General features: G+C 38.8%; 1 protein-coding gene across 1 annotated transcript in view; it reads left to right on the forward strand.

The window, feature by feature from the left end:
• Positions 1–23,628, forward strand: part of glra2 (glycine receptor, alpha 2) — a gene marked incomplete at its 3' end in the record, with an annotated part of 36,548 nt that overhangs the window by 12,074 nt on the left and 846 nt on the right. Inside the window, exons 4-8 of the mRNA XM_081368036.1 lie at positions 5,189–5,412; positions 11,625–11,707; positions 12,596–12,733; positions 12,947–13,161; positions 15,915–16,064. Coding sequence (XP_081224162.1) covers positions 5,189–5,412; positions 11,625–11,707; positions 12,596–12,733; positions 12,947–13,161; positions 15,915–16,064 — 810 coding nt within the window. The remainder of the gene's footprint in view (positions 1–5,188; positions 5,413–11,624; positions 11,708–12,595; positions 12,734–12,946; positions 13,162–15,914; positions 16,065–23,628) is intronic.

A 23,628-nucleotide genomic window follows, 5' to 3' on the forward strand; every position in this document is an offset into this window, starting at 1 on the left:
CCACAATAGCAAAAACAATATTCCAAACCTTAGATACAGTATGGACTGCATATATTTACTGTATTTACCATTTACATGAAACTTTTACCATTTTTGTAAATTTCATGATTTTAGCAAAATGTGATTTTGATTGCTAGCAAAATGTGTTGCTTTTGAACAATGTCATGAAGAAACAAGCTTTTCGAGTCCATATGCATCTTCCTGGAGTAATGATGCTGAAAATTCAGCTTTTCATTACAGGAATAAATGACATTTTACACAATTTATTACATGGCATACAAATTTTTAATCAGAAATCAGTTATTTCAAATTGTACTAATATTTTACAATATGAAAGTTTATAAAAACCTCTGCTTCTGCAATGATATCAGTTCAAAAACAATATATCAGTGAGAAAGTCAAGGAGCTACAACGACAATATGTCCAGGTATAGTGTAGTATATTCAATTCAATGTCCAGTTCTATAAGCTTTGCACTTTGCAAGTAGGTAACCTACACAGTACAGTATAGTATACAGTAATGACATGATTTACATAATCTTTGTTTTGAAAGTTATGGAATTGGAGGCCAACAGGCCCCTCATGAATTCATATACATAGATGAGGCAGGATTCAATCTGGCCAAAAGGCGTCGATCTGGACGAAATGTAATGTGGAGGTGGAAGGTTAACTGTATGACCATCAGCCACATGATCAGATGTCCCTCCTTGAAGCCATGGATGCTGGCTCCAAGGGTGGATCCGACATACCAAACGGTTTTATCCCAGGTGCATCGCCTTGGATGATATCAGATGTGATCTTGATGAAAACATGTGGCCTAACCCTGAAGATCGCATAGATAAGATACAGTAATTTTATGTTTTTTTTGTCCCCTTTTTTTTTGCTGTTCTTTTTTTGTTCACAATGCTCTTGTGAGTTTAATGGATATTTTGTTCACTGTAAGCAATACTGTAAAACTTTTTCTGTTCTATCAAACCGTGTTTCTACTGTACCTCCTGTAGTAAACAGTAAAGGAATAAAAACTGATTTGCTTTTTACTGGAATGATTATGAATGTGACTGTACTGTACATGTGGACATACAGTTCCCAACCAAACAAATACCTGTAAAACTGAAACATAAAAGTCTATGCAGTTTTAGAAATGTCAACAATAGCCAGGATTTTGAAACCTGGTGTACTTTGATTGACTGCATGTACCTCGTGAAGTGAAAACAAGTGTTATTCTTTGACAGAATTATTTCATTTTGAGTCAGATTTCCAGTGTTTTGGTAAAGTTAGTGTGTGCGCAGAGAAACATGTGTTCTGTTTTGAAATGAAGAGTTAGTATATATTTAACAAAATGTGTTTTTGAGAAGACAATTAACCATTTGGCCAATTGTGTTTTGTAGGTGTGAGTCTGTGTTAAGAGTTTAGAAAAAGTATCGGAAGTATGGGTAAGCGCTTGTTAGCGATTGAAAAAAACTGTAATAAGGCAACGGGTTTACTACATTTTTTTAAGTAAGTGAACTGAACACTTTTTACGGTGCATCCAGCATTTCTGTTTTATACAATATCCCACATTTTCATGAAAATAGTTGGATGGAAACACGGCTAATGTGTGTTCAGTGTGAACAGTTTGTATGATAATTATGAAATGCATGAATCTCTGCTTGGCATGAAGACACGACGACTCGAACACTCAATATCTGAACATATCAACTCCAGTTATCCAATCACAGCCTCCGCTGGGGCAGTCACATGAGGTCGTTGAGGGATTCATTCAGTAAATATGTTTCCATCGTAGTTTATGCTCGTCTTCTTATCGAATAAAAAGTCATTTTTATGCACATTTTCTTAATTTATGCTTTTCCATCCACTTTTTTGTATGCAATATCCCAAAACGCACATAAAAATAGGTGGATGGAAACAAGGCTAAACTCTCAATTTACTAGTACTAACATGTTTTTTTTTTTTGCAATTGTCTTCATAAAGTTTAATCAGAATGTACTTCTCAATAAACTGGATAAATCCAATTAAATCCCACTTACATTTGGAAATGAGCAAGACTGTGGAAACGGTTAATCGAGACTCTACTAACTTTGTTCCAAACCATTCCCCAGACGTTTCCCGTTCAATCTGTTTTGTTTTAATTAGTCAAATGGCAAACGATCCTCTCGATTCGCTAGCAGGCCTGCAATTCAGATTGATTAGTTTAATGTTTGGAGATATTCAGACGCTTCAGGGGTAAACAATTCCCAAATCTGGAGTCAAGCCTCATTTTTCTTTTCCAGGGAATATTACTGCAGCCCAAAATCCCAACATCTCAAGTGGATATCCAGCACAAACAAGAGAAGCTGCTTTGATCAAATGCTAATTTTGTTTACATGTTTTAGAGCAACCAATCGTTAATGAACAGTCCAGAGAAATTAAAATGAATTCGGACAAAAGCGACAGTGTTTTAGCATTTACGCTGTAAAAAATGATTTTGCACAGATTACTGGAGTAAGCTTAAGTATTTATACTTCAAAATGATATATTTAATTCAATGTGTTGTTTGCCTTTTTTTACTAGCAATTTATGAGCAAAAATTGTTTATTGTATCCAAATGATAAACAAATGTAAGAACTACTCATTTATACCAGTAATTTAAAACACACACACCCGTTTCATGTTTTGATGAGTACATTATTTATCTTGGTTATTATATACGCAGCTTATTAACTTGGCTGAATCTTTTTGTAATGTTACAATATGCTCGAGTGGAACAAAAGGTCTTGCTAATTCATTCATTCAACACAGTTTTCAAAGAGCTTCATCTCATGAAAACCTTGAAGGGATTTCTATGGCTAAACTTTTAACAAAAACACACAGAAATGTTTATAAAGTCACTGAATGGCTTTGCAATGCACGTTTAAATCATGTCGTTCGTTCAGAGAAGAGGAAAAATTTTAGCAATGCATGTTTTGTTATTGATGGCGGTCTTTTATGAAATGTCATGCTTGAAAGCACAAATGCTCATTCACAAATGCTGTTAGAGGCTTTTATTTTACCAGAAGGTCTGCTGATCTTCTGTCTGCATGCCAGCCATGAAGCGTCTCTTGGGTGTTTTCTGAATCACAAAGTCAACATGAAAATATAGCTGCAAGCAGCCGTTAATGGGCCAAGCACAAAGAAGGCACGATAAGTCATGCTAGCATAGCTGGGAGCATCAGACCAGCTGCAATACTGAGAAATGAAATACGTATTAAGATTATTTCAGGCAGCATGGCTGAAAAACTACAAATACAGTCATTAGTCATATGATTTAATGGTTTATCACTTCCGACCAATAGGTGGCGCTGGGACCAAATTGATGTCTTGTGGTCGGAGTGAGGTGACAATGACACATGCAAAGTTTGGTGTCAATATACCAAATCATTGCAGAGATAAAGCCTCAGAGTCGGTTTGGCATCATGCCATCGAAAACTATATAGACACAAAATCCATACATTTTTGCCGGCATGGATCTGAAGATGATCTGACTCGAATTTGATGAAAATCGGACCAACGGTCTAGGAGTTCGAAAACGTACATTTTTAAAAGGAAATCAAAATGGCGGACAGGAAAGTTCGGCCGACTGTGGCAAAATTGGTATCAATGTTCTCAGCAAGACCAGTTTCGTCACAACAGGCCAATTTAATAAAAAGTTATTATAATTTTTGGTAATTTCTTTATATCTTTTGACCAAAAGGGTGGCACTGTCCCGAAATGTTTTGAGTGCTGTCAGGGCATGGTGCCGAAGACATGTTCCGAGATTCGTAACGATACGCCAAAAAAATCGCACGTTCATAAAATAGCATTTTTTATAAACGCATTGTAAAAAATGGCCGACTCCCAAAATTGTCGATATGGGAAAGTTGGGCGTTGTTCGACTCGATGCTGCACCGAATCTAAAGAGACCCGTTTTGTGAGTTTTGGCCAAACCCATTAGAAGTTAGATTTTTCATATCTCCTGACCACTAGGTGGCACTGTGCCGAAACTGTGCAGGTGGCCTCAGGTCATAGTTGTCCAAACACACACCAAGTTTGGTCAGAATACGTTAAAGCGTTGCGGAGATATAACCTTGTGTCCATTACGGCGTGTTAACTCTTCGTCAAATTTGTTCGCGCGTTATTCAAGAACGGTTTGACGAATCAACTTGAATTCCATACCTTTTTGCTGGCATGGTTTGAAGATGATCTGACTCGATTTGATGAAAATCAGACCAACAGTCTAGGAGGAGTTTGAAAAAGTAGGTTTTTAAAGAAAATCAAAATGGCGGAGATCAAAAAAGTAGAATTTTGTTTCTAGCCTTTATGGTTCAAAATTTATTAGCGTAAACGTGAGTACAAAATTTGGACAGTTGGTGGCGCTAGAGGGATTGAGTTACAGACTGCAGATTTGGTATGGTGACAGTTCAGACTGTCCTCTATCTGTGTGCCAAATTTCATAACTTTCCTGCAAGCGGTTCTATGGACTTCAAGACTAATAATGGGAACACTAACGATTACAATAGAACTGCTGCTCGGCCCCTAATTAAAAATGACCCCATTTACTTCCATTCTAGTTAGACTGAAGGCTGAATATCATTTAATTCCTCCACTATAAGCACAAATGACCTTCAGCTTCATGCACTCTTAAATATAATGGGGTTTTCGCAGTAAGAACTATTTCTGGTTCCCCGAAGAAGTGAGTCGTTCTTAAAAGGTTCCACGGATGTTAAAGGATCTTCACTGATGCCAATAAAGACCCTTTATTTCTAAGAGTGTGTGAAGGTCAGAGCAAACGCACAGTCAAACCACAATCTATTCATACACGTCTCACATTATCTCAGTTTATTCGCTATAGTTTAGAGAACGGTGATGAAATATGAGCAGAACTCAGTTGATATTTGACTGGTTTTGTCCGTCCTTCTGTTAGACTGTCTCACACATGAATTATGTTGAATATCTGTCAGCTGTTAAATTTAACTACACAATTAGATAATACCAGTTTAGCTCAACCAATCACCAAGCAATGCTTCATTGTGTTCAGTCTGTGTGTAAAAAGAGCATTAGCAATTAAAGACAACACACTTCAGCAAAACATGATCAGCTCAAAGTGTCCCAATCAGTTTTGGTCCCAAATGTCACTGGTAGTCTCTGGATGAAGAGTTTTTGGATAATAATTGGTTTGACTGTACGTGTTTCAGGACTACAGGGTGAACATCTTCCTCCGGCAGAAGTGGAACGACCCTCGACTGGCGTACAGCGAGTATCCGGACTCGTCTCTGGATCTGGACCCGTCCATGCTGGACTCCATCTGGAAACCAGACCTGTTCTTCGCCAACGAGAAAGGAGCCAATTTCCACGACGTCACGACGGACAACAAGCTCCTGAGGATCTTTAAGGACGGAACCGTCCTGTACAGCATCAGGTATGAAGATCTCAGCGCTTTAATCTACCGGATCATATTTGATGCGCAAAATGCCTTAAAATGATCAAAACACTCAATCTCTCCAGTCCTCCTGTGTCTGACGGATAGTTCACACTGGTTTATCAGGTAAAGGTCTTTAATTGTACAAGCGTCCTCCTTCAGCTCGTGCTTCACGTGCCTTTAAATCTGATTTTATCAAGTAATTCGCCTTGTTTGATCAAATGAATAGATCAATAGAAAAAAAATATTTTATGAAATGGAACCCATTTCTGAACCAAAATACAGTATAAAAGAAAGAGTCTGCATGTGTGTTTTTGTTAAGAATCGTATCTGGCTTTTATGGCTCATATAGTGAGAATATGGATAAAAACAGCTCAGTTTTATTCAGAGCCTCAAACTGAGCAAAATTATGCAATTTTCTGCAGATGCTGATATTTATAACAGTGTAGCTGATACTTACATAAAATGCAAATAAATATCAATATCTGCTAATAGTATGTCTTAGTCAGATGATATTTAAATGATCAAATCTCTGTAGTTTTAAAATATATAATGCAATACAATACAATGATGATCGAGAGACGAACAAATAATAAACCTTCCTCAAAAGCCTGATGATCATATTTGATACTCTTTTCTAATAAATTATGTGTCTGGATAATTAAGTAAGCCTCACTTATAAAATATAACAATATAACAACAATATTAAAGTTTTAGAGTAACAGAAACCAACTAACATCACATAATTCGTCAAATCCATTGCTAATACTGATAATCAAGCGGTTTATTCTTTAACTCTGCACTGATCAGATATAAAGACATTATTAATAAACATTATTATTATTAATCACGTCGCATAAAAAGAGCGTAGTCATTATAAATTAAAGCTGACTTCAACACCTCGAAGTGTTAGAAGAAGATGAAGAAATCACACACACACACACACACACACACACACACACACACACACACACACACACACACACACACACACACACACACACACACACACACACACACACACACACACACACACACACACACACACACACACACACAGTGAGAGCAAGAGTCTGATATTGTAAACATGTATAAAATGTAATGATTGAAATAAATGGAAAAAACAAGGTCATAATTAAAGTTTTTTGGGGGATTGTCAATTTAAAGGAATTAAATAATTAAAGGATCAAAATGATTTAAGGAAATACAGAAAAATAAATAAGAACAGCACAAGAGGTTCTAGGTCTAATTGTAGTTGTGAAGGAACTATTTGCAAAAAAAACATGCACTTGTTTCGTCACATTCATTTATGAATCACATGAAAAAATGACTAAATTTGATTTGCAGTTTGTAGTTTTTGCCTGAAAGTAGTTTGTATCACTAGATATTACTGTCATATATTAGTTTTGCCCTTTGCAAAAATTGCAATTGAAATAAAATTAATACAATAAATATTTTTTTTTTTTTAAATTGATTTTTATTTTATTTTAAGTTAAATTATAGAAATGATATATTGAAATTATAGATTTTAATATAGTAATTATATGAAAAACTATAATTACTAAAACTGATATAAATATATATTTAAAAAAATTATAAAAATGACAATACCACATACAAAATAAATGTTAATTAAAAATATTAATTAATACTACAAAAGTCTAGAAATAATATTAAAATAACACTGGACCACAATGATTTTTTTTTTTTTTTTTTTTTATGTAAGCCTAAGGTTTTAAAATAAAGTTTTAAATTCTAACATAAACTATTCATAAAGCGTTCTGATTGAGCTCTACTGTAAAATTATTTTATATTTTTCATTTCACTTCTAATTCAGTGTCACTTGCTTTTAGCTTTCTTGTAATTATTAGTGAAGTGTCATCAGGTTTATCTCTCAAACACGCTTTCCTCTTCTGCTCTTCAGGGGATTTCAGTCGCTCTGATTGTAAATCCACACTCGTCTGGAGAAACACAGAATCTCTGTTACGTTCTGTTGTGCAAATAAGCTGATATGATGCTGTCCTAGTTTTCATAAATGATGGTCTATTTATATAAATCTGCAGACATCAGCTCCTCGTCAGTGTCTGAATTCATGCATAAGTCATGGTGTCGCTTCAGCTTCCAGGTGACGCTTCATATAGATCTCACATGTGGACCTTCAGCCCGTTGGACCCCATTGAAGTCCATTATACGGAGAAAAATCCTGGAACGTTTTCCTCAAAAACCTTCATTTCTTTTCCACTGAAGAAAGAAACACGTGAACATCTCGGATGACGTGGAGGGAGAGTAGATTATCAGGAGATTTTAATTCTGAAGTGAACTAATGCTTTAACTGCATTGAACTAACATTTACAAATTCGTTTCATAATTGCTGAATTGTTGGACTGAACTGAATCAACAATTAATTGATCCGAATCTATTTAGAGCTGCATCACTGATTCTGTTCATCACTGTCAAGCTGCATTTAGAAATACAAGCGCCTTCACTGCAAAAAATGCTTTTTGTCTTGTTTCCAGTTCAAATATCTAACATTCTTAAATCAAGATGGATTTACTAAAGTAGTAAAATGCCATAAGATGTTGTTTTCTGGGGGAAAAAATCTAAATGAATTGAGTTTTTGCTTACAGTTTTTTTTATTCGCTTTGGTACTATTTTCACAAGTAAGGTGTACATTTTCAAAAATCTTAGTACAAAAATCCAAACCGATCACACTTGTAACACAGCGAGTCATTCTTTCAAAACCTGATGTAATGCTTTCAGTCAGTTGCACATGTTTTCAGTCCACATAATCATCGTTTCAAACACAAGATTATTGTAATATGTAATGAGAACATTTGGTTTAATCACAGAAACACAACAGTATGATCTTCTTTCCATTTAGTACTTTTAACAATCAGTTCATCCAACAGCAAACAATGCAAGATACATGTTTCAAATCACCGTTGTTGCTGAAATAATTACAGTAAAACAGGCTATGCCACATTAGAAAATACACGTGCATAACCTGACTTATTTAATTTTATCCATGTTTGTAATAGTATCTATCCAGTGTGTTATCAAAAGGTGTGATGAAGCACAGCCATGATGTTCTGTGCTAGAACAGAGTTTGCTGGCAATGAATACAGTAAATGATTTTGACTATTTGACTGAATATACTGTAGTGGACCTTTACAGATGAAGGTTGAGTTACAGTAATGTAACAGCCATGTCTCTACCATGTTTACAGTATCACATGGCATACATACTGTAATGTAAAATGCTGTATTTGATGCCGTCTGTCTCCCTTCTACTGATGCTTCTCTGATCGATCTAATGTTTTACAGTCATTGACTGTCTCCTCTCCCTTATACTCTATTCTGCTTTACAGTATTTGCACAAATGGCAAATTTCTCTGTATCTTTCTCTCTCTCACAGACACACACACACATGCGTGTTCACACACTTTGAACATGATGGAGGTTATTATGAAGGTAAAACAGTAGCAAAACTCGAGAGCATGTAAATGTGAATTTGAGAACTTGTACAATAAATATTCGTACTTGTACATGAACATTTACACTCACAGCTCCAATGTGAAAACCTGTAAAATAAAAATCTGAAGTTGAATGTTGAAATTTGCACTCGCAAACAATAGTCACAAACCTGTATTCTGAATCTGAAGCTGCAGACAAGTAGTCACAAATGTGTAAAATGCCATTCACAGAAATACAACGACAGACACAAACTTGTAATATATATTTTGCGTTTAATCTTACGTTCACATTCGCGGTACTTCCTCAATTAAGCACTTGCAGCTTCTCAAATCTGTCACTGCAATTTCAAATTTCGCGCCTTGACTTTTGCTACTATTTTCGCAATATATCAGGTGCAAAACTAACTTGTGCACTTGAAACTCAGAGGCGGTGAGAGAGAAAGGGGGGCGGGAGGAGGGGGGGGTCAAAGGAGCCGTTTTATTGGTTGGCACCTAGCCAATGAAATGGGAGTTCGATGATGTCACGAAACCCGCGTGCACTGAAACACTAACATGGCTTAATGCATTAGACTGATATTAAAATAAATAAACGAAATTATCAAACTCAGTAGACACAATGCTAATGCATACTACAGAAAAGCAGATGAGCACAGAATATGACGTAAAACATATGACGTATGCCATATATATATATATGCCCTATATATGGTATATATACCATAGACTGTAAAAGAGTTTTGTGTGTCCAACAGTTAGGCTAGGGTGAATATTTAAAACATTTACATTTTTCCAAAGCGACTTACATTGCATATTAAGGTATACATTTTACATTCTTATCAGATAATTTAGGTGCATTTTCATATTGCAATGGAATTGGCACACACACACACACACACACACACACACATATATATATATGTATATATATATATATAGGCTATATATATATATATATATATATATATATATATATATATATATATATATATATGAAGAGTTCAGATGCAAAAGCCTCTAAATGCCATTTGAAATTTTCTTATAGAATGATCATTTTTATCAAGCTTGTATATTTAAGTTCAGTAATTTCACTTAAATGATAATTAATAGGTAATCTTCACTGCCATTTAAGTGAAATTATTGAATTTAAATATACGAGCATCTGAACTCTTCATTTATATATATATATATATATATATATATATATATATATATATATATATATAAGCAAATGTGTGTTCAGTGCAAATAAACTTGCTGCCTAGTGTTTTATTAATAAAGTAACAAATTATGTGTTTTTTTTATTGTTTTTAATTTTTATTTTATAACTGTTGGTCCATTAAGCCTCATTAAGCGTTTTCTTGGGTTTCGAGGAAAACGTACAATTAAACGCGTTGCGTTCATATTCTGTGCTCAATTTTTTTCTGTATAGGCTATGCTTTATGGTGTTTCCTGTTTGGTCTTTTAATACCACTGTCTCAATTAAACGCGTTGCGTTCATATTCTGTTCATTGGTGAGGCATCGACCAATAAAATGACTTCATTCCGACCCCAGCCCCGCCCCCGACTCTGCTCTCTCTCAAGTCTGCATTTACAAGTGCACGAGTGAGTTTTGCTACAGGCATATCGCAAAAAGAGTAGCAAAAGTCAAAGCGCTAGGATTTGAAGCTGTACTGCCAGATATGAGAGGTTGTGAGTGCCGACTTGTGGTTGTACAACGAAACTGAACTAAAGCACAAAGATAAATGTGTAGTACACAATTGTGCCTGTCATTTTGTTTATGTAAATGACACTTTACACATTTGTAACTATTAATCTGCAACTTCGAATTCAAAACACAGGTGTTCTGAGTATTGTCTGTGTGTGCAAATCGATAGATGCAGCTTTTCACATCAGAGCTGCAAGTATAAATTTCAACTTACAAATACAAATATTAATTTTACAAGTTCTCACATTCAAATTAGCAAGCTCTCGAGTTTTGCTACTGTTTTACCTTCATAGTTATTATCTATAAATCACTTATGTAAAAATAATTCATTACATTTGGTTTTCCATATCAGAAATTGCAAACAAGTTCTATAGAAACTGTATATAGAATCAATATCTATTGAAATCTATAGGTGTACCAAATGATTCATTGATTAACCATTAAGATCAGTTGGATTAAATAATAGACAAATGTATTAAACTGAACAAGAAGAGATGCAAATCAAAAGTTTGGTAGTAAGAGCTTTATGAAAGGCAGTTACTGTGAATGAAACATTTATGTAGATGAAACACTTATTTTGTGTTGTGAAAAGGATACTTTGTGATTTTGTGTATTGTGCTAACACAATTGAAAACATAATGAAATGTTTGAAAAAGTGCACTTTTGATGATCTGTTGTGATATTAGCACTAAGAGTTTGGAAAATGTACACCTAACTTGTGAAAATAGTACCAAAGCGAATAAAAAAAACTGTAAAACAAGCAATATTATCTGCCAGCGGGGTAAAAGAAATAATGTTAATTCAAATGGAAAAGAAGATTATTTCTCTCACCGCATTGGCAGCTCATTTAGCTTGTTTTAAGCAAAAACTCACTTCATTAAGATTATGCTAGACATAATGTCTAATGGCATTTTACTCATCTAGTAAATGGCGCTTGATTTAAGAATTTTAAAATATTTGGACTGGAAACAAGACAAAAATACTGAGTAAGAAAATCCTTTTTTTGCAGTGTTGACTGTGTCCCGTTGTTCACAGGTTGACGTTAATCCTGTCCTGTCCGATGGATCTGAAGAACTTCCCGATGGACGTCCAGACCTGTACGATGCAGCTGGAGAGCTGTGAGTGCCTCAGGAGTGTCTTTATCTCTCTCTCTCTCTCTAGTAACCACCCAGAACACCATAGCAACACCCTAGCAACCGCCTAGCAACACCCTAGCAACCACCCAGAAAACCCTAGCAACCGCATAGAAACAGCCTAGCAACCACCCATAAAACCCTAGCAACCGCATATCAACACCCTAGCATAGCAACACTCTAGCAACCACCCAGAAAACCCTAGCAACAGCCTAGCAACCACCCAGAAAACCCTAGTAACCGCATAGCAACACCCTAGCAACCACCCAGAAAACCCTAGCAACCGCATATCAACACCCTAGCATATCAACACCCTAGCAACCACCCAGAAAACCCTAGCAACCGCATAGCAACACCCTAGCAACCACCCAGAATATCTTAGCAACCACCCAGAACACCTTAGCAGCACCCTAGCAACCACCCAGAAAACCCTAGCAACCGCATAGAAACAGCCTAGCAACCACCCTAGCAACCACCCAGAAAACCCTAGCAACCGCATAGCAACACCCTAGCAACCAGCCAGAAAACCCTAGCAACTGCATAGCAACACCCTAACAACCACCCAGAATATCTTAGCAACCACCCAAAACATCTTAGCAACCACCTAGCAACCACCCAGAATATCTTAGCAACCATCCAAAACGCCTTAGCAACCACCTAGCAACCACCCAGGATACCCTAGCAACCACCTAGCAACACCATACCAACCAGCCAGAATACCCTAGCAACCACTTAGCAACCACCCAGAACACCTCAGCAAGCCACTAGAAACAGCCTAGCAACCGAGTGGCGAGTGTTGCCACGGCAAGCACCACTCACATTTCCTTCAGGAAATGTACGTTCTGGCTCTGAATCCGTGTTTCTGTCCTCCAGTCGGATACACCATGAACGACCTGATATTCGAGTGGCTGGATCAAGGTCCGGTTCAGGTGGCTGATGGTCTGACTCTACCGCAGTTCCTCATCAGAGACGAGAAGGACCTGGGCTACTGCACCAAACACTATAACACAGGTCAGAGGACACACACTCATGACTGATCCTGGACCAGAGTCTGTGAAACACAGGAACATTCAGATCTGAGCCGTTGTCATGTATAGATATGAAACCGTCTTTTCAACCACACAGTATCGTTATTTCCGTCTTACAATAATCCACATGATCGCAGAAGCACTGGATAAAGGGTTATAGATGTAGACACTGATGTGAGCCGTTGCTGGTGTTCAGGGAAGTTCACGTGCATCGAGGTGAAGTTCCACCTGGAGCGGCAGATGGGCTATTACCTGATCCAGATGTACATCCCCAGCCTCCTCATCGTCATCCTCTCCTGGGTCTCCTTCTGGATCAACATGGACGCGGCTCCGGCCCGGGTCGCGCTCGGCATCACCACGGTCCTCACCATGACGACCCAGAGCTCGGGGTCACGGGCCTCGCTGCCGAAGGTCAGACCCGTCACTCACTCACAGCCAGAAATATGAGGGTCTGGAACAGTACACAGAGAGGTTTCATTTGATGCACTCGTCTTTATTCCTCTATTGGTCCCTATATCCCAGTGAAAGATGTGGGCGGGGCTTGATTGTGTCTGTGGGAATTGATTGGATGGTTGTGGTTTGCTATTGGCTGATCTCATGTGAGTGACAGGTTATAGCCCCGCCCACTTCATCAGAGAAGAGATGAGATGCTGCAAGAGGAACTTATTCTCATTCAACATTATTAACACGATAATGATGATGTATACAACTGATATATCGTTTACACATCATTATTGTTTTAACTAGATGTACCGCATCGCGGTACAAAATATGACCGCCGCTCAGGCCTGCACTGGCTTTCCACAAAAATAAATGACGTGGAGTAATTTGGCTGTATTGCATGTTTATGTATATACCTAAAAAAAGTAGTAGTATGTGCATGTCTGTCTGTGTGTGTGTGTGTGTGTGTGTGTGTGTGTGTGTGTTTGTGTATGTGTGTGTCTTTGTATGTGTGTGTCTGTGCGTGTATGTATGTGTGCGTACATGTGTGCACGTGTGTGTTTGTGTGTGTGTGTCTGTGCATGTGGATTTGTATGTGTGTGTATGGGTGTGTGTCTGTGCGTGTGGATGTCAGTGTGTGTGCATGCTTGCGTTTGTTTGTATTCCTGCATGTGTGTGTTTGACAGTATCATCCTAAACCAGCAACCCTTTGCTCAACAGCACCATCTACAGGCCGATGAGTGTACAGTCACTAAATGTGCACATAAATGAATTTATTTTATACCCCCCCATGGATGAAATTCTACAAAACTTAGCAGAGGATACCCCCAGAGGATGTCAAGTTAATCATACACATGAAATATGGTGCAGTTCTGAACATCTCCACTGAAGATAGGGGCGATTAAAGCAGAATAATATTGCATTTTCATTTTTTATGGGAGGGGCGCAAATCACAAATGAGTGATTATGGGCTAGGTTGATGTGGGCCCTTAAGAGCAACATACCATAAAAATGTCTTCATCCTCTGTGCCACGGTTCAGGTAGTTATTTAGGAAAAACTGCATTTTTGGGGGTTTTGGGGGGGCCCAGCGCGGGGGGGGGGAGTGGCCCCCGGGGACCAAACGAAATTTTTCCTTAGAAGTCTAGTGGGGCTACATGCCCACCAAATTTCATGTTCCCCGGTGCTTCGGTGTCCCTGGTATCGTTGACGAAAAATTCAGTAAGGTGACGAAAAAAAAAAAAAAAAAAACTTTGACAATCCCTATATGACCGCTTTCGCTAGCTACGCTAACGGCGGTCATAATAATCCTGAATCAGAATAACTCATATATTTTAAAATTAATAAAACTAATTCTATATTCAGTAAACGGTGAATTAAATACTATAATGTCATTTATATTGACAATAAAATAAAAACACCAGTTATTCTCCACATCAGGATCACATCCTCAGTGTTTCTCCAGTAATGTAAATGAGAGATCCGGTTTATGCAGATGAATCACCGCATCATCAAGAGTTGCGTGATGTCAGCGACTATTAATATCAAAAGGAAAGAGTCCCGATTCACGACAACAGGAGCTGGAACACACAATTATCAGGGAGATTCGCTTTTCTGTTCCAGAACACATAATGCAAATGACCTTTCCTGAGAGAAGCGGCTCGCTCTAACTCATCGAGTTATGATAATCTGATACTCACATTATTATGTGGAAATGAAAGCGCTCATTAATAGACAGCCAATAATCCCATAATCCCTGCTCCTGCTTTATTGCTCTAATGACGGCTGTTGTTTTCTCCAGACGTACGGCAGGATCATGTGACTCCGTATGTAAATCAGGGAGAGAGTTAGTGTGTCCTGATAGATATAATGAACATCGGCAGTTCACAGTAAACCTGGAAATACGTGATAATTCATGCGTTTGCAGGTTTTGTTTATTTAAAGTTGGACTTTTCTGCGGCTTACTCATGGGAATTAGAGCTGGTAAAATATTGATCAGTGTAATAAAACTTCAAATGATCCATTATTGGTAAATTTGATTCATTTCTGTGCATTAGATCGAACTGTTTGTGTTACTATTTCAGTATATTAAAATGTAAAAAAACAAACAAACCTTGCTTTAAAATTAAATGTTCTACTTCAAAATACATAAATAATTGTAAAATTAAATAAGCATAATAAAATAAAATGTAAATATATATATATATTAAATGTTCTAGTTAAAAATACATAATATTTTTAAATAAGCATAAAAAGACAACATTTATATATATATATTTTTGAATTATTGTATAAATATACATGAAATAATATATATATAATATTTTTTTGTATTCTGATATATAAAAATACATAAATAAAAACGAATAATTTAAAATGTAAATAAAAATTTAATTTTAAGTTTACACACACAAATAAAATTGAATTATTTTATAAATATATATGTGTAAATTTATACTGTGTATATATATAAAAATGCATAAATAAAAAATATTTTAAAGTAAAAGAATAAAATAAAAAATGACACACACACACATATATATAAATAAATATATATAATTTTTATTTTATAATATTTTATAACTGTATAACAATATATACATACAAAAAATATATATATAATATTGCAATTATAAATAAAATATTATAATGAATAAATAAATGAATATTTCCCCCTGATCTGATGCGATGTGTGTGTGTGTGTGTGTGTGTGTGTGTGTTTTAGGTGTCCTATGTGAAGGCGATAGACATCTGGATGGCGGTGTGTTTGCTGTTCGTGTTCGCCGCCCTGCTGGAGTACGCCGGAGTGAACTTCGTCTCCAGACAACAGAAGGAGTTCCTGCGGCTCAAGCGCAGGCAGAGGAGACACACCAAGGTGCGACACACACACACACACACACTCACACTCATGTTCAAGCGCAGGCAGAGGCGACACACCAAGGTGCGACACACACACACACACACACTCATGTTCAAGCGCAGGCAGAGGCGACACACCAAGGTGCGACACACACACACACACACACACACACACACTCATGTTCAAGCGCAGGCAGAGGCGACACACCAAGGTGCGACACACACACACTCACACACACACACACACTCATGTTCAAGCGCAGGCAGAGGAGACACACCAAGGTGCGACACACACACACTCATGTTCAAGCGCAGGCAGAGGAGACACACCAAGGTGCGACACACACACACACACACACACACACACACACACTCATGTTCAAGCGCAGGCAGAGGAGACACACCAAGGTGCGACACACACACACACACACACACACACACTCATGTTCAAGCGCAGGCAGAGGCGACACACCAAGGTGCGACACACACACACACACACACACTCATGTTCAAGCGCAGGCAGAGGAGACACACCAAGGTGCGACACACACACACACACACACACACTCATGTTCAAGCGCAGGCAGAGGCGACACACCAAGGTGCGACACACACACACACACACACACACACACTCATGTTCAAGCGCAGGCAGAGGCGACACACCAAGGTGCGACACACACACACACACACACACACACACACACACACACACACTCATGTTCAAGCGCAGGCAGAGGCGACACACCAAGGTGTGACACACACACACACACACACACACACACACACACACACACACACACACACACACACACACACACACACACACACACACACACACACACACACACACACACACACACACACACACACACACACACACACACACACACACTCATGTTCAAGCGCAGGCAGAGGCGACACACCAAGGTGCGACACACACACACACACACACACACACACACACACACACTCATGTTCAAGCGCAGGCAGAGGCGACACACCAAGGTGCGACACACACACACACACACACACACACACACACACACACACACACTCATGTTCAAGCGCAGGCAGAGGCGACACACCAAGGTGTGACACACACACACACTCATGTTCAAGCGCAGGCAGAGGAGACACACCAAGGTGCGACACACACACACACACACACACACACACACACACACACTCATGTTCAAGCGCAGGCAGAGGCGACACACCAAGGTGCGACACACACACACACACACACTCATGTTCAAGCGCAGGCAGAGGCGACACACCAAGGTGCGACACACACACACACACACACACACTCATGTTCAAGCGCAGGCAGAGGAGACACACCAAGGTGTGACACACACACACACACACACTCATGTTCAAGCGCAGGCAGAGGCGACACACCAAGGTGCGACACACACACACACACACACACACACACACACACTCATGTTCAAGCGCAGGCAGAGGAGACACACCAAGGTGTGACACACACACACACACACACTCATGTTCAAGCGCAGGCAGAGGAGACACACCAAGGTGTGACACACACACACACACACACACACACTCATGTTCAAGCGCAGGCAGAGGCGACACACCAAGGTGCGACACACACACACTCATGTTCAAGCGCAGGCAGAGGAGACACACCAAGGTGCGACACACACACACACACACACACACACACACACACTCATGTTCAAGCGCAGGCAGAGGAGACACACCAAGGTGCGACACACACACACACACACACACACACACACACACACACACACTCATGTTCAAGCGCAGGCAGAGGAGACACACCAAGGTGCGACACACACACACACACACACACACACACACTCATGTTCAAGCGCAGGCAGAGGCGACACACCAAGGTGCGACACACACACACACACACTCATGTTCAAGCGCAGGCAGAGGAGACACACCAAGGTGCGACACACACACACTCATGTTCAAGCGCAGGCAGAGGAGACACACCAAGGTGCGACACACACACACACACACACACACACACACACACACTCATGTTCAAGCGCAGGCAGAGGAGACACACCAAGGTGCGACACACACACACACACACTCATGTTCAAGCGCAGGCAGAGGAGACACACCAAGGTGCGACACACACACACTCATGTTCAAGCGCAGGCAGAGGAGACACACCAAGGTGCGACACACACACACACACACACTCATGTTCAAGCGCAGGCAGAGGAGACACACCAAGGTGTGACACACACACACACTCATGTTCAAGCGCAGGCAGAGGAGACACACCAAGGTGTGACACACACACACTCATGTTCAAGCGCAGGCAGAGGAGACACACCAAGGTGCGACACACACACACACACACACACACTCATGTTCAAGCGCAGGCAGAGGAGACACACCAAGGTGCGACACACACACACACACTCATGTTCAAGCGCAGGCAGAGGCGACACACCAAGGTGTGACACACACACACACACACACACACACACACACACACACTCATGTTCAAGCGCAGGCAGAGGCGACACACCAAGGTGCGACACACACACACACACACACACACACACACACACACACACACACACACACACACACACACACACACACACACACACTCATGTTCAAGCGCAGGCAGAGGCGACACACCAAGGTGCGACACACACACACACACACACACACACACACACACACACACACACACACTCATGTTCAAGCGCAGGCAGAGGCGACACACCAAGGTGTGACACACACACACACACACACTCATGTTCAAGCGCAGGCAGAGGAGACACACCAAGGTGCGACACACACACACTCATGTTCAAGCGCAGGCAGAGGAGACACACCAAGGTGCGACACACACACACACACACACTCATGTTCAAGCGCAGGCAGAGGAGACACACCAAGGTGCGACACACACACACTCATGTTCAAGCGCAGGCAGAGGAGACACACCAAGGTGCGACACACACACACTCATGTTCAAGCGCAGGCAGAGGAGACACACCAAGGTGCGACACACACACACTCATGTTCAAGCGCAGGCAGAGGAGACACACCAAGGTGCGACACACACACACACACTCATGTTCAAGCGCAGGCAGAGGCGACACACCAAGGTGTGACACACACACACACACACACACACACACACACACTCATGTTCAAGCGCAGGCAGAGGCGACACACCAAGGTGCGACACACACACACACACACACACACACACACACACACACACACACACACACACACACACACACACACTCATGTTCAAGCGCAGGCAGAGGCGACACACCAAGGTGCGACACACACACACACACACACACACACACACACACACACACACACACACACACACACACACACACTCATGTTCAAGCGCAGGCAGAGGCGACACACCAAGGTGTGACACACACACACACACACACACACACACACACACACACACACACTCATGTTCAAGCGCAGGCAGAGGCGACACACCAAGGTGTGACACACACACACACACACACACACACACACACACACACACACACACACACACACACACACACACACACACACTCATGTTCAAGCGCAGGCAGAACTCTCTAGCCTGGGAAAACCCAGACAACTTCCGGCAAATTTGGATTTGCTCTGGCAAAGAGCTCATTCAAGCCCATTTCTAATCCGTCGAAATCACGGCACCAATCAGAAACGGTGGGGCGGGCTTTACACGATGACGATCGCTCTGATTGGTTTTAGGTCTATCCAATTGTGCCCAGAGGCGTTTGAGCGACGCCCGTTGGTGACGCCCCTTTGGGAATGGGTTATTAATGAAGCTTTGCCAGACCATAACTCAGTTACTACTGAGAAGGGCCTGGTTTTAACCAGGCTACCGAAACTCGGGAACACACTCGTTCTTAAAGCAAGATAAATGATCTGCCAATGGGGTGAGAGAAATAATCTTGTTTCCGTTTGAATTAGCATTATTTCTCTGACCGCACTGGCAGATCATTTATCTTGCTTTAAGCAAAAACTCACTTCATTTTGATTTTCCCCCAGAAAACTAATGGAATTTCACTACTTTAGTAAATCCATCTTGATTTGTAGATATTTGGACTGGAAACCAGACAAACACACTGAGTAAGAAGAGCATGTGTGTGACTAAAACGACATTAGCGTCACCAGCTTTAACGAGCGGCGCATTAACACCAGAGTCAATTACAGATCACTCACACGCTTCATAATCGCCGTTTACTTCGACATCTCGAGGCGGTTTCATCCAGTCAGTTTGTTTACTCGTTAATTATTCACAAACATGTGGAAGAATTGCTCATATCTGGGGCTGAAATGAATCTCCAATGGGACAAAAATAACATTAAAGGAATAATTTATCCAGTGATTAAAGCTTGTCGTCATTCACTCGTTTATTTCCTCTCTGGAACGCTAACGAGATGTTAGTCAGAAGCTGTTTTCCATCCAGTTAAATGTACAAAAACACACTATCATAAAACTATCATAAAATTATTGCACTTTATTAGACTTCATAGAATTCATGTATTTTCAGGTTTTGTTTTTTTAAAAGTTGGACTTCACTGCTGCTTATGGTAATTAGCTGGTAAAATATTGATTAGCGAATTAAAATGAGTAATGTGCTAATACATGATTGCAAAAATTCTCCATTAGAGTTGGTAAGTTTGATTTATTTCCGTGAATTAGTTCAAAACTGATTCAAGGATTGATTTTGTTTAAAATGTTCATTGGTCAAAACCTGTTATTATTCAGTATATAAAAATATTTCATTTGTTCATTTAGTATATTAAAACGCTGTTTTAATATACTAAATGTTCTAGGTAAATAAATAATAATATATATTTTAATTAAATAAAAAAGAAAGTTTTAATAAAAATAAAATTTAATTTAATTAAGTGAAAAATATATTTTTATAATTATAATATTATAAATTACAGCACATAAATTATGAATTAAATTCATAAAAATATATATTCATTTTTATTTTATAAATATATTCTAAAATAATATGAATATTTATAAAATAAAAATTACATACATTATATATGTGTGTAAACGTATGTATGTATATATATATATATATATATATATATATATACCACAATTGTAAACGTTCAATCCTCAATCGCGCCTTATAATTCAGCCTCAATTATCACGCCGCAAGAACAATTACAGTGCTTTACAACTATAGAACAAAAAGAGTTAAATAAATTTATCATTTCCTCTAAAACAACAACATGTTTATTAGATCCTATACCAACTAAACTATTGAAAGAAGTGTTACCTGTAGTGGAAGAGCCTCTCCTCAATATTATTAACTCGTCTTTATCTTTAGGTCATGTTCCAAGAACATTTAAATTGGCAGTTATAAAACCTCTCATTAAGAAACCACAATTAGATCCGAATAATCTAGTAAATTATAGACCCATTTCAAATCTACCTTTTATGTCTAAAATACTAGAAAAAGTTGTGTCCGCTCAACTGGGCTCTTTCTTGCAAGAAAATGACACCTATGAAAAGTTTCAGTCTGGATTCAGGCCGCATCATAGCACTGAAACTGCGCTCGTTAAAATCACAAATGATTTACTCTTAGCTTCTGACCAAGGCTGTATCTCAATACTAGTTTTACTTGATCTTAGTGCTGCGTTCGATACTATAGATCATACAATACTCTTAGATCGACTACAAAATTATACTGGTGTTCAAGGACAAGCATTAAGCTGGTTTAGATCGTATTTATCTGACCGCTACCATTTTGTCTATTTAAATGGAGAAAAATCGATCATAACTCCAGTAAACTATGGAGTGCCGCAGGGATCTGTGTTAGGCCCTCTATTATTCTCAATATATATGCTGCCACTTGGAAATATTATAAGGAAACATGGAATTAGTTTCCATTGTTATGCTGATGACACTCAAATCTATATTTCATCACGGCCAGATGAAAACGCTAAATTATCCAAATTGACAGAGTGTGTTAAAGATATAAAAGATTGGATGACGCATAATTTTCTTTTATTAAATCCAGACAAGACAGAGGTACTAATCATCGGTTCAAAAAACCACCCACAAAACCTCTCACAATACAACTTTAACATAGTAGGGTGTCCTGTTACTTCATCCTCTACAGTAAAAGACCTGGGTGTTATATTAGACTGCAACCTGTCTTTTGAAAATCATATTTCATATGTTACAAGAACAGCCTTTTTCCACCTTAGAAACATTGCTAAGCTACGTAATATGCTATCTGTTTCTGACGCAGAAAAGTTAGTTCATGCATTCATGACCTCGAGACTAGATTACTGTAATGCGTTATTAGCCGGTTGTCCTGCATCCTTAATAAACAAGCTACAGTTAGTCCAAAATGCTGCCGCTAGAGTTCTTACTAGATCAAGAAAGTTTGACCATATAACACCAATTTTATCATCACTACATTGGTTACCTATAAAGTCCCGTATTAATTACAAGGTATTGCTACTGACTTATAAAGCCCTAAACGGCTTAGCTCCAGTCTATTTAACCGATCTTCTATCGCCCTATAATCCATCGCGCTCTTTAAGGTCACTAAATTCGAGGCTTCTGGTCATACCTAGGATATCCAGATCCACCAAAGGAGGGAGAGCATTTTCACATTTAGCACCAAAACTCTGGAATAGCCTTCCGGATACTGTTCGTTGCTCAGACTCGCTCTCCCAGTTTAAAACTAGATTAAAGACGCATCTCTTCAGCCAGGCATTCATATAATACTTTTAATCCTACAGTTAAATCCGACCTCTAGTTCATAAACGCCAGAGGAGAACTGGCCCCCGACTGAGCCCGGGTTCTCCCAAGGTTTTTTTTTTTTCTCCATTAGGTCACCTGATGGAGTTTTTCGGTTCCTTGCCACTGTTGCCTTTGGCTTGCTCAGTTGGGGATATTTGGGGATATTTAATTAAATTAATCAATCAACGATACTATTGATCAGCATTACCGAACGTAGACGTTCCACTAGAAACAAACATTGATGTATTGTTCTAATTTATTACTGTGAAGCTGCTTTGATACAACCTGTGTTGTGAAAAGCGCTATATAAATAAACTTGACTTGACTTGACATATAATATATTAAACTATGTGTGTGCATTAATTATAATAAAATAAAAAAATATATTTTTTAACATGATTTAGTCTTCTAAAGTCAATTTTATAAAATTGTGAATTACAGCACATAATGTATAAAAAATATATATATATTTTATAAATATATTATAAAATAATATATTTATAAAATAAAAATGACACATTATCTATAATTGTCATATGATGCTTTCTGTGAGGAACACATTTAAGTTGTTATTCGCTCAAACTCTTGCTCAAACTTGATGTAATGTATTTTCATATGACATATTTGAATATATATGATCATAAAGGAAAAATGTTCAAAGAATAACAACATAACTTTAGTCTGTTCCTCACATAAAGCATCATATAATAGTATGTTATGATGAAGGCAAAGAGATATGAGGCCTCTTAATAATGTTAAAAATGATAGTATAGTATCTTAGGGTTTTA

Source organism: Scardinius erythrophthalmus (genome assembly GCF_964197995.2).
Source record: "Scardinius erythrophthalmus genome assembly, chromosome: 6".
Taxonomy (NCBI): Eukaryota; Metazoa; Chordata; class Actinopteri; order Cypriniformes; family Leuciscidae; genus Scardinius; species Scardinius erythrophthalmus.